At 36.3% G+C, this 12,809-nt stretch overlaps 1 protein-coding gene across 6 annotated transcripts in view; it reads left to right on the top strand.

Moving 5' to 3' along the window:
• rapgef2b (Rap guanine nucleotide exchange factor 2b) overlaps positions 1–12,809 on the top strand; it is a 149,547-nt gene that overhangs the window by 70,071 nt on the left and 66,667 nt on the right. For all 6 annotated transcript variants that reach the window (XM_041263307.1, XM_041263334.1, XM_041263318.1 and 3 more), the window contains 2 exons: positions 7,537–7,612; positions 11,205–11,372. In XM_041263307.1, the coding sequence (XP_041119241.1) occupies positions 7,537–7,612; positions 11,205–11,372 (244 nt within the window). The remainder of the gene's footprint in view (positions 1–7,536; positions 7,613–11,204; positions 11,373–12,809) is intronic.

Below are 12,809 nucleotides of genomic sequence, written 5' to 3'. Positions count from 1 at the left end.
GCAATTTGTATAAAGCGAGAGCAATTGAGATTCAGTGCAGCAGTAACACTGATTTGAGCAACTTGATTTTTGTGTGAGCATTTTGAATCCTCTACAGCGGTAGGTTTGAGTAGTAGTAATATAGAATTAGACCATACTGCTATTTAAAAAAACAAAACAAAAAAAAACAGTCAAGATGTAAACAGGAAAGAAGTGTTTAGTCATAACATCATTACTGTTTGTTTTCCCGTGTGTGATTAGCTACTGTATAGTGCTAAATAATATGTCCCAAAATTCATTACTTTTGACTTTTCTGATTAGTTTTTTTTTTTAAAAGTAGTGCACTTTTTTTGTTAATTGAATACAGTAATATTTGTTTGTTTTACTTTGGACTGTTTCTTCTAAGTGTTCTCATTCCTTAAAAAAAAAACATAGAACACCTGAATACAGTACATTATGTTGTAGTTCAGGTCTCTCAAAAAAGATCTTATACTCTCAACACATTGTTTTTGTAATCCATACTCCAATCTGGTACCCCTGTGTTACAATATCTTCTTATTCTGTTCAAAGTTATGAAAGATGTATTAATGGTGTTGAAGATAATGCAGAAAGTATTGTGTACTGAATAGTTTGAAGCGTGTTAAATTACTAATCAGTTTTTATAAATTTAGTAGTCGTAATTTAGTTTTTTGTTATTTTCTCCCCAATTTAGTAGCATCTAATTCTTTTTGTTTCGCTCAGCTCACCGCTAGCACCCCTGTGCCTGTTTCGGGAGGGGCAAAGACGGACACACGCTGTCCTCTGAAGCTTGTGCTGTTAGCCGCCCGCTTTTTTTACACACTGCAGACTCACCATGCAGCCACCCAGAGCTACAGCGTCGGAGGACAACGCAGCCCTGGGCAGCTTACAGGCTAGCCCTCAGATGCCCGGCCATTCCACAGGGGTCGCTGGGGCGCGGTGAGCCGATGACACCCTTGCCGACCTGGTCCTTCCTTCCCCCTGGGCGGCACTTGGCCAATTGTGCACCGCCCCCTGGGAGCTCCCGTCTTTGGTCGGCAAGGGAATGGCCTGGACTCGAACCTGCGACGTCCAGACTATAGGGCATATCTTGCACTCTACACAAGTGTTTTTACTGGATACGACACTAGGGGGAGCTCCCTCTAATCACAGCTTTTGATCAGTTCATATAGTTTGCGTTTTATTTCTGGGTTGAATCTGTATTTATGTGCCATTATGTTTGCAGGTGGTTGCATACAGTAGTTAGTAGGGAGGTGAGGGCTTTTTTTTTTTTTTTTTTCAAGCATGACAAGATTGTAAAACTAGTAAACAGCTGGTCTTTCTGCTTATGAAATGAAATTCTAGGATGCGCTGCATTTTTTTTTAATATTAGCTTATCAGCAGAACTGTTCACTGTCTGAAGCAATGACTGAATTATTTATTTTTGATGTGACACCGATTTACCGCAGTAAGCAGTTGGAGGAACTTCTTTTTTTCTAATTTGACCATAATCATATTTACATATTTATAACTTTGACTGCTGTATTTAGTGATGATCAAAGTGTTTATAGATTTTTGTTAAAAATATATATAATATATTTACCGTTTTTTTCTGAGACATTTTTCACCAACTACAGTATAAAAAGGTAGAGTATGTAAAAATTTGAGTTTATTTTCATATTACTGCATTTTTATTTATTGACATTGTTCATTAATGTCTTGCACTAATGCAAAAGACACAATTATAATAGATTGAGAATTGGAATGTTTGCCATGAATATCATATAAATTGTTTTATTTTTTCCCCCTCCTCCCTCACCAATTGACTAGTAGGGGATCTGCATCATAAACGGTCAGATTAGTAAGAAGTACAGTGCATTGCTGTGGTGCACATTTCTCAGGCTCTCGAGGCTACGTGAATGTCGTGATGCTGGTGGTGAATGCGTTTGCATTCCTGTGTGGTGGAATTGCATTTCACTGGGGAGTTGGGCTGTTGTGTAACAGGAATGCAGAGGCCCATGATAAGGGGACAGCCCTTTAAAAAAAAAAAAAAAAAAAAAAAAAAAAAAAAAAAAAGACTACAGACTGCTTTACAAACCGTATGTTGTGTATTGTGGAACTTTTAAATAAATCCAACAAAAAAGCTAAGAAGCCATTCCAACAGCAATATCTTCCTGTATATTGGAGGAGGTGGTCTCAGTCATATGTGCATTGCTCATAGGTACTATAGAAAAGAATCCTGATCTCAAAACTGATTTTCTTAACAGTATTCATTTTGTCAAATGTCTGCTTTTACAATGACAAATCTCAAATGCTGTTTAGCGGCTTAAAGTTCTATAAATTTGCCAGTCAAATGTATGTTGTCAGAAGAAAGTATAATGTGCTATTAATCTGAGTATATTGTAAATCTTTTTAACACTTTATAACCCAGATAACCTCTATACAATGTATTGTAAGTATAGAGTTCAAAATATACTCGGGAAGGATATCTTACTGTATGCAGGGGTGTGCACAGTTCCTATCACCCGACGCCCGGGAGAACAAGAGTTTTTGAACAGACAACAAGTTTTGCCGTTTTACTTACGCCATGGGACAAGCAGTTTTTATTGATTTATTTGTCGTATGTTTGTTTTGTTGCTAGAAAGACACACCGGGCGTATTCGTAGAGAGCCACACAGGTTTCTGAAAACTGAATTGTGGAAGTCTAGCACCTGCACAAACAATTAAAAACGCATTTACTACCCACCCCTGTTATACTGCTTTCTTAATACATGAACCTGACATTTAAATGCATACAAAAAACACCATAGTGAGTCGCTAAGGAATTGGCGAAATAGAAAAAATCGTGTTGTGTAATTTCTAACACTTTGTGGTCAAGAGTGTACTTGTTGGGACCTGATCCGCTGCAATAATTATTGTAGAATTTTTAAATTCATTTTGGACACTCGCAAAATATTCACTCGCTTAACATTATCAGTTGAGATCTCCTAGGATACTAAACCCACCCCAGAAGACCTTATCTGCCAATCAGTGAAGAGAGCCCAGAGTGGTTATTGGTTGCTGTTAAGTGTCAATCAATAAATTCTGTCCAGTTTTCTTTTTGAAATTGAAACCAGCTTATAATCACATCAGGTCCGATACACCTAACTTAATTGGATTTAAGTGCAGGGTAAAAGCACACAAAATAGAGTTCTCACAGTGAAGAATGAATTTCACGGTCCATGTCACATTTTTCACTGTCGTGAAATAGGTAGGACCTTAGTAATGTACTGTGTAAGCGAATCCACGTGGGTGAAACACTTCTCTGGGCACTCCAGTATGTGACACATTTTTGGTTGCGACATGGTATGTAGATTGATTAGGCCTATACATGTATAAAAGAGATATTCTACATTGGTTGCGATGTGGGCAGTAAGTCAATTAATAATAAATGCCCATACATGCATGAAAGATATTATACATATTCAAATATGGAGATGCAAAATAAAAATATCAACCAGAGTTGAAAGTTCCATTGCAGGAAAGGGTAGGCTACCTCTAATGTACAAAAATTATGATACAGTTGTATTCACTGAAGATAATGCAAATCTAAGTGGCTGTGCAAATACCTGTAAAGTTTTGATTAAAATAGGACAGCAAAAAGTGAAATGCATCTCTGCAGCCGCAGCACACTGGAAGGGGCAGATGCTTTCGCTAGCAGAAGCTGGGCCATGTAATTCATAAATTGTAACCAACAGCAAATTTAAAAAAAAAAAACAGATTGAATTATTTCCATGTGAATAGGCGATAATGTTAATGTAGTTTTCAAACCTTGTTTTCTTTTTTTTGTTTTTCTCCTTTGGACAGTGGGGTTGAATTTTTTTTTTCTTTTTACCGTTATGTTTACACTGGAAATTTGTCAGATTTTACACAAAACAAGGCAAAGGCCATTGTCGGCAGAAGTATGAAAATTGGAGCGCGCTATATTTAAATGCCAATGTATTTAAACATCTGGATTTGTTTGAATGAGTTTTTTATACCATGCTCTATAAAGAGGACTTATTGCTCCTTTAAACTGTTACTGTGAGGAAATTATTATTATTTTTTTTTTTATAAAGCATTTTAGCTAGATAATAGTCATTTAGAATTTGCACGATAATTGATGTCAACATCAGAGTTCGATTTTACAACACTATTTCTTACTATTAGTCATTTATAGGACATGCACAATCCATTGATTTGTGAAACCTATTAAAACATTGAGATTGACAAATATGTTTATAATAATACAAATCAAATGCTTATTTGTATAGTAATTAAGTAAAATAAATATATTCTGGAAATAAAAGAAAAAAACATGTTTTGTCTTTGCAGAATTTGATGGAGCCTACTGTAAATGTTGCATGTATTTTGGTAAAGAAAATCTAAGAAACCTTGACAAGTTAACTTATACACAACCTTTATAAATCTGGGGTTCAGCAAAAAAATCTGAATTCCACAGCAGCAGTAATAGTTGGCAATTAATTTGTGTCTGTGATGCAACAAACTAAAACACCTGGACATCAGGAGTTGAATTCAGCTTATAGAGAAAGAGTGGGGGAAAAGGGAAAAAAATAAACAGGCAGAAGCTATTTTTATATTTAAATAATTCCCAAGTATTGCCTGTTATAGTTACACTCTTAGTATGTTACTTAAATTTCCTAACAAATGTGTTCCTAACTGCACTGAAATAAATGTTTATAATATAAACATACTGTATGTGTTTCTTGGGTTTCTGTTTCAAATGTAGCGCAGCTACTGTACACAGTTGTACTGAGTAGCCTAATTTGCAATTTAATTACTGTACCACTGTCACAGAGACGGCCAAGTGGGAGGCGTCAGAACCAGGAAGGAATGAAATATACAAAGACGATGATGTGAAATGAAATGATGAAGACGTCTGTTGGCGCCGGTTTATTACAAAATAAAAGGTTTAAACAAACACGAAAACACAGGACACGGCACTCTACGCCAAAATAAATAGACAAACAAAAACAGACTAAACTTAACAAAATGGTGCACGGACAGACACACTGACAAACACGGTGAGTTTTAAATAAACAAGTATCGTGCTGGTCCCACCAGCACGCAATAGCAATTGATATATTTAAGTTTCTCCTTCTCTCGCTCCCGTTCTCCACTCCCGAACACCCAACCGCGATTATGTGACAGCGTGCATCTATATATACTATTGTGCTGGGATTCAATTACCAATTAATTATTCACTTGAATCTCAGCACGTGAATTAATAAAGTGCAATTCCCCGTGCTCACATATTACTACATTTTACTTGCAAGTGAAGTGCTGTGCAATCCTCGTGCCTAAATACACATATACATTTTTAAACACTCGTGTTACACAGACCCGTTTATATCCCGTGTACCAATGTCTCTACACCAACATTTAAACACACCACACGCAACACATAACAGATAATATACACAGGGGTGGGAACTTTGTCACAACCACGTATTGAACATAAAAGAAACAGATGATTTAAAAAATAAATAAGTACATTCTCTTCACCTCAGTCACTAATAACGAGGTCAGTAATCTGTATGCTTTTGCGCACAGGTTTTTTATATCCCTGGTTGGGATGAACAAGACAAAGGAATGCATTACAGGCTCAGGGACTCTGCATTGTGTTCATTAAACAAGGACACAAATTATTTACCTCACTAGACAGTTACAGTATTTAACACTTTAAATTGTGGGCTTATGAAAATATATTGTTTTTCTAAATATCTTAATACCTGTAAATTGGAAAACACATATTTGTGTTTTAGCAATAACTAGATTGAGTTTATTATAACTTTTTAAATCAGATACAGTGTGTTCTGTCCCAGTTGAATTATTTATCGTAGGTAACATACAGTAACTGTTAGACTTGTATCATAAGTATTGAACCATTACACTAACAACATGAACAGTAGATCCATCCTCTAATGGAAATATATTTTCAAAGTGTATGCCTTTCACCATGATTATTACTGCTAAAAGTACATTTCACACTTTTCCAGTATTGTAATTTTTCAGGTCTCACTCTGTCACTTGAGTGCACTTGAGGGGCTGATGGATGAGAATACTACAGGCCTATTTGTAGGAATCAGGTCACTGAAGACTGCTTATCCCAGCTCAAAGAGTGCTGGAAGAATGCATTGGCATTTTCATTAATTGGGAAATATGGTTTGTTTTCTAAGATTTAAAAAAAGAAAAAAAGATTTGCCCTCTGGGACTGTCTAAGATGCCGAGATAAAGGGTCAGGTTATTGGTTTGAGGGCTTCAGAAGAAAAAGATGGAGCATCTGGAACTGATCACAGCACAGTAGCGTCTGCCTGTCATTGTTTCGTGACCCATGGAAACATGGTCTTTTTTGGAAAAGTGAACTTAATTATTTTGTAGGCACAGATCGTTTTTACTGTACACTTGCACTGGCATCAGAAACACAGTTTTATAATAATTTGTTCAAGTTTTTTCTCGACACGAAATGTGTTTCATATGGGTAGATGGTTTGGCTCGGCAGACACTTATGTTTTTGGGGGGGTATTATATGCCCTAGAGCAGGGGTGCCCAATCCTGGCCCTGGTGGGCCGGTGTCCTCCTGGCTTTTATTCCAAACTATCCCCTAAATTACTTAATTGGACCAATCAAGCACTTATTAGAAGCTCAGCTGGCCCAATTAAGCAATTATGTGTACAGTTGGAACAAAAACCAGAAGGGACACCAGCCCCTCAGGACCAGGATTGGGCACAACTGCCCTAGAGGATCGGTCAAGGCATTTTCTTTAAGGCACAGTAAATTGACACTACAAGTAGAGATGAGTTTTGATTGCTGTTACTGTGGGGAACTGAGCAGTTACATTAAAAAAAAAAAAAAAAAAAAGTGAGTGTTTTTTTATTCAGGAAACAATTATTCTAGTTTTTGTCTGACTTTTCTAGTTAATGTACAATTCACCGATGGTAATTTAGTTTATTTGTTTCAAAAGTGATTTTTTATCCTGTTTTCACTATATTACTTCAAACTAGTTAAATTGTTACTTTTTAAAACACCCCAGCAAATCTGTGTCGATCAAGTTTTCTATTTACGTGTCGATTTGCGGTTATTTAATAGGTTGCTACTCAAGTAATTTTCTGGTTTCCCAAAGCATTTCAGTAGAATTTAGAACAGTAAACCTTAATCGCCACAAATTAAAAGATTGCCTCTTTGCAGGTATGCAAATATTGTCGGGTACAATTCAGATAATGAAACAAAAAATCAGCATAAATTTCACTGTCACAGTGGTGTGCTCTGAGTCACTGGTGGAGTCCTGTTAAAGCAGGAGCAATGCAGAGACAACCAAAGAAAAATGCCAGATTGCAAATACAGATGTAGGTTCCATTTTAAATGTTTCCTGTACTCTTTATTTCTAGTTTACAGGCAAAGAATTTTCCATCTATAAAGTATTTTATGAAGTACTGACCCTTGGAGAAGGTCAAAAACTGTTTTGCACGTGCATATTTGAGCTCTCTTGTCATAACCTCATCTTTTTTCTTCTCTCCTCAGTTTTGGCAAGCGCTCTGCAGGAAGCCTTAGACGTGGCTGTGAATGCATTGTGTTGGAGCCTTCTGAAATGATTGTGGTAAGAACTTTTGTGGGGAACTATTTTGATTTTAAAGTTCTACTTTCAATTTATCATTTAATTTCTGCTCATGCTTCCTTATAAATGTTAACCCTTGGTAAGGCTGTACTGTATTTGCTAGTTTAACTGTTTCTAATTGCTAGATTTGACTGAATGGTGACACAAAACCTGTTATTGGTAAGTTATTGAGGTTGTCTTAAAATAGGCCTACAAGTAAATCTTGAATTACTATGTACTGCTGTTTTCTGCCCTTTTCATAAACATCTATATCTAGTTTTACTTGCCATTTTCATATACTGTATGTACAGCATTGTTTTTATTGTAATCCAGTTTTCATAGCAAAAAACTATTTATATTATTAGTGCTATTGTTATGGCTTCATTTTAAATTATTTGTATTCCCAGTAATGTTAAAAGAAGATTTGAACTGTATGTTCCTCAAAGTAAACTTGTTTTCCTAATCTTATTGAATCTATGTTACATATAACCCATATAGAGCTAATGTTGGTTGCCCTCTCAGGTAATGCAGAAAATAAGCTGCAGTGAAATTTATTGCTGCACATTTTCCAAACCAAATTGCTTTAACATTCTTCAAATATTCTTTAAAAATTCTAATGTATATACTTGTATTATTTGGTTTAAACTATATTGGACAATTTTATATAAATACATGTTTATTTGGAGCAAAATAAAATAAATGAACTCTTCCACATCGTAAGTGTTTTCCCCCGTCCCCCATTTGGATTCGGTTAATAAATTGTATCTACAACCTGGTGGCTTGACTTACTTCAGATGCATTTCTTTAACTTTCTTAAATTAAGCTAATTATACAAAAGTATTGCAACACACAGACCATTTAAATAACCGTATACACGTAATACAAAAGCAGCAATTTTAAAGTTATGTCTAAACCCACTAAGATAAGAAAGCCATTTTATAAAAGTGCATTTTTAGTCTTGATTTGAAAACTGTAATGGTGCCAGCTTCCCTGAGAAACGAAGGCAGAGCATTCCATAATTTAGGAGCTCTACAAAAAAAAAAGTCCTACCTCGCGTGTTGCTTTTGTTAACCCTGCAGCAGCCCTGCATCCTGTGATCTCAGAGTGTGGTTTGGAAGATACGGGGTCAGTAACTCCTGCAGATAACTAGGTGCTAATCCATTCAAGGCCTTGTAAGTTAACAACAAAATCTTAAAATCAATTCTGTACTGCACAGGTTCATATGTTCACTTTTCCTGGTTTTAGTCAGAATTCTAACGGCGATATTCTGAACAAGCTGAAAGCGGGATACCACGCATTTTGGGACATGTTTTACAGTAATAAATTCTAGATGAAACAAAGGCATGTATTAGTCTGTCTGCATCAGATACGGAAATAATTGGTCTAAGTTTGGTTATATTTCTCAAATGGTGAAAAGATAATTTAGTATCTTCCCTAATATGAGTTTTAAAGGATATATATAGGGATCAAAGATGACCCCCAAACTCTTAATTTCTAGTTTTGATGAGAGACTGCAAGGGTCAAGCTCATGTAATCCCACACTTCCTTTTAGTTGGTTCTGTGATCCCACTAGCATAACCACTGTTTTGTCTGAATTCAACATTAGAAAATTCTGTGACAACCAATGCTTGATGTCTGTAAGGCAAGTAGCTAATAACACTCATGCACTCATTACGGTAGCATATATAATGAAAACAGCAAGGGACCTAGAATGGAGCCCTGTGAAACACCACAGACAACTTCCGATAATGCCGATTTTACCTCCCCAATAGAGACAGTGCTATCCTGCCTGTTACAACATAGGACATAATATAGAATGACTCATCATGCACATCAATATGTATTCAGAGTTGTCATTATATAAATTTATACTAGTTTTTCTGCACAGTTTTGACAAGTTGATCAATATTATAATATAACTGATGTTAAAGGCCTTGTCGGTAAACACATGATCTGTATTGTAAGGACACGCACTGGTATATTTGACCTTTGTGGTCCAGTTAGTTACATTGTGTTATTGTTAGGTTTGTGTGCCCTGGAGTAACCTTAGACAAGTAAGAAAAGTACATGTTTTGAGGTAGTTTTAGTCATTCTTCCAAGAATCAATGAAATATTTTCCTAGGTCCTATTCTATAGATTTGTTGTTGAAAAGTGTTACTTTCTCTGCAAGATTTGAGATATATTTTTCAGCTCAAATGTGTACATTTCTGGAAATATCCTGAGGTTTGACAAACATTGGCCAATGGAATTGTTTTTCTAGCTTTCTGGTGAATAGTTAATACCACAGCATGCTTCATTATACCCGCTCCATTTTGGATGTGTGGCAAAATTGGACAGTTTGTTGGTGTTTTACTATCGTTACTATACTATCCTCCTTTTAATGCCAGTTGATTATATTGGCACAGTAAACTGTGCTTTCACTGTAGAATAGTCATTTTGATTTGGTTCTTCAGTTTTTACTGCTTGATTTTCAGAGGTGAATTTAAGGGTCAAGCACACTGTATACGGTAGGTCCCTGTGGGGTGAAAAGCACAAGGTCCACAGTAAATGTTTTGGGGTTTGACATTATACATGCAAATTGTGAAATTTGTCAGTATAGAGTAACACTGTATACTGACCATTACTAGTAGATTTCCTGTAACAGTGCTCTGGAATAAACAGCTTTCTCTATCTAGCCCATTCCCACCAGCAAAATGTGTTTCAAGCAACCAGCCTTCTAATTATTACAGAATTGCTTTGGATACTGTGTCACACATACAGGAATGATTTCCATTCTGTTGTACGCCAAACAATTTACGCTGCTCCACTGCAGTTGCCATGGCAGCAGATACTACGGTACAGAGATACTGTTTAATGCAGGAGACAGTGTGTGCTGTTGTAAAATATGAGGCTGCAGTGAAGGAGACATGAAAAGAATGTGTAAGCAATAAATTGTTTTCTTTCTATTTTTAGTGGTTTAGTTGATTTGATATTTGACATTTGTATTTGTTTGTCATTTGATTGTCATTAATTGACCTCAGCTTAGAATCATAGTTTAGTTCAATAACCTTAATTTATCGTCACAATATTTTGCTTGGTTAATGCTTACTGTTCTGTACATCTGTCTTAGAAGTGTGACTTGGCACTTTGATACCCTTAATCCTCCAGGTTCACGCCTTATTCTTCAATGCAATTTGTATGTATGCATGTACAGTATGTGTAATAATTCTGCAGGCCTGTCCAGATGTATTAGATTGATTGCTCTAATTCATCTCTCCTATTATTGTGTCATTGTGTTTTTGCCAAGTGGTAAATTCACCTTTTATGTACACCAAGATCTGAATACATTTGCTTTAAAGAGTTTTACATGCTTGTAACCCTGTGTCTGTCCTTCAAATATCAGAATGGAAGAACTGTGTACATACACCTCTGTGTCGTGCTCTTCATTTTAGTGTGTGTTTGTGTTTTAATCAGAAGGTTGCTGAAACATTATCTGACATTTTACTGTATTAAAAATCTATAGTATAATTGTCTCTGGTCCTGTCAAACTAGGTAATCCATGTAATTGATGTTGTACTTACGGTAATTTGTTATTTTTATTGTTGTCCTTGCTTAGGTGGACTATATGGATGAAAATGAGGAGTATTTTCAGCGGCAAGCATCTCACAGGCAATCTCGAAGGAGATTTCGGAAAATTAACCAGAAAGGAGAGAGACAAACAATTATTGACACAGTGGATCCGTACCCTGTTGGGAAGCCTCCATTACCTAGAGGATACCACACGGTGAGTCATTACCGGGCCTTATGATCTTTGCCAGGGGAGACTTGAAGTTAGTAGCAAGCTTCAGTTATTATAACTGCCTCATGATTTTAAAACCAAATTAAGTTTTACAAAAGGTGATGTGTTCCTCAGTACCTTTTTACATTGCAATGTGTTATAGCCTTGGTGGATTCAATCACTTCAATCAAGAGCTGTTAATTGTATCTGTCTTTTTTTTTTTTTATATATATATATATATATATATATATATATATATATATATATATATATATATATATATATATATATATATATATATATATATACAGCTCTGGAAAAAATTAAGAGACCACTGCAAAATTATCAGTTTCTCTGGTTTTACTATTTATAGGTATGTGTTTGGGTAAAATGAACATTTTTGTTTTATTCTATAAACTACTGGCAACATTTCTTCCAAATTCCAAATAAAAATATTGTCATTTAGAGCATTTATTTGCAGAAAATGACAGCTGGTCAAAATAACAAAAAAGATGCAGTGTTGTCAGACCTCGAATAATACAAAGAAAATAAGTTCATATTCATTTTTAAACAACACAATACTAATGTTTTAACTTAGGAAGAGTTCAGAAATCAATATTTGGTGGAATAACCCTGATTTTCAATCACAGCTTTCATGCGTCTTGGCATGCTCTCCACCAGTCTTTCACATTGATGTTGGGTGACTTTATGCCACTCCTGGCGCAAAAATTCAAGCAGCTCGGCTTTGTTTGATGGCTTGTGATCATCCATCTTCCTCTTGATCACTTGGCTTGATTCATGCCAAAGCTGCCTGATTCCAGCCTTGCTGAAGCACCCCCAGATCATCACTGATCCTCCACCACATTTCATAGTGGGTGCGAGATACTGTGGCTTGTAGGCCTCTCCAGGTCTCCGTCTAACCATTAGACAACCAGGTGTTGGGCAAAGCTGAAAATTGGACTCACCTGGGGGTGCTTCAGCAAGGCTGGAATTGGGCAGATTTGTCTTTGTGAAGGACGCATGAATCAAGCCAAGTACAAGGTTGTCCTGGAAGAAAACTTGCTTCCTTCTGCTCTGACAGTGTTTCCCAACTCTGAGGATTGGTTTTTCCAGCAGGACAATGCTCCATGCCACACAGCCAGGTTAATCAAGGTGTGGATGGAGGACCACCAGATCAAGACCCTGTCATGGCCAGCCCAATCTCCAGACCTGAACCCCATTAAACCTCTGGAATGTGATCAAGAGGAAGATTGATGGCCATAAGCCATTAAACAAAGCCGAGCTGCTTGAATTTTTGTGCCAGGAGTGGCATAAAGTCACCCAACATCAATGTGAAAGACTGGTGGAGAGCATGCCAAGACGCATGAAAGCTGTGCTTGAAAATCAGTGTTATTCCACCAAATATTGATTTCTGAACTCTTCCTAAGTTAAAACATTAGTATT

This window comes from Polyodon spathula, chromosome 1 (assembly GCF_017654505.1).
Source record: "Polyodon spathula isolate WHYD16114869_AA chromosome 1, ASM1765450v1, whole genome shotgun sequence".
NCBI classification, from domain to species: Eukaryota; Metazoa; Chordata; class Actinopteri; order Acipenseriformes; family Polyodontidae; genus Polyodon; species Polyodon spathula.
Note: the sequence above shows the minus strand (reverse complement) of the source record. Positions and strands in the feature narration are given on the sequence as shown.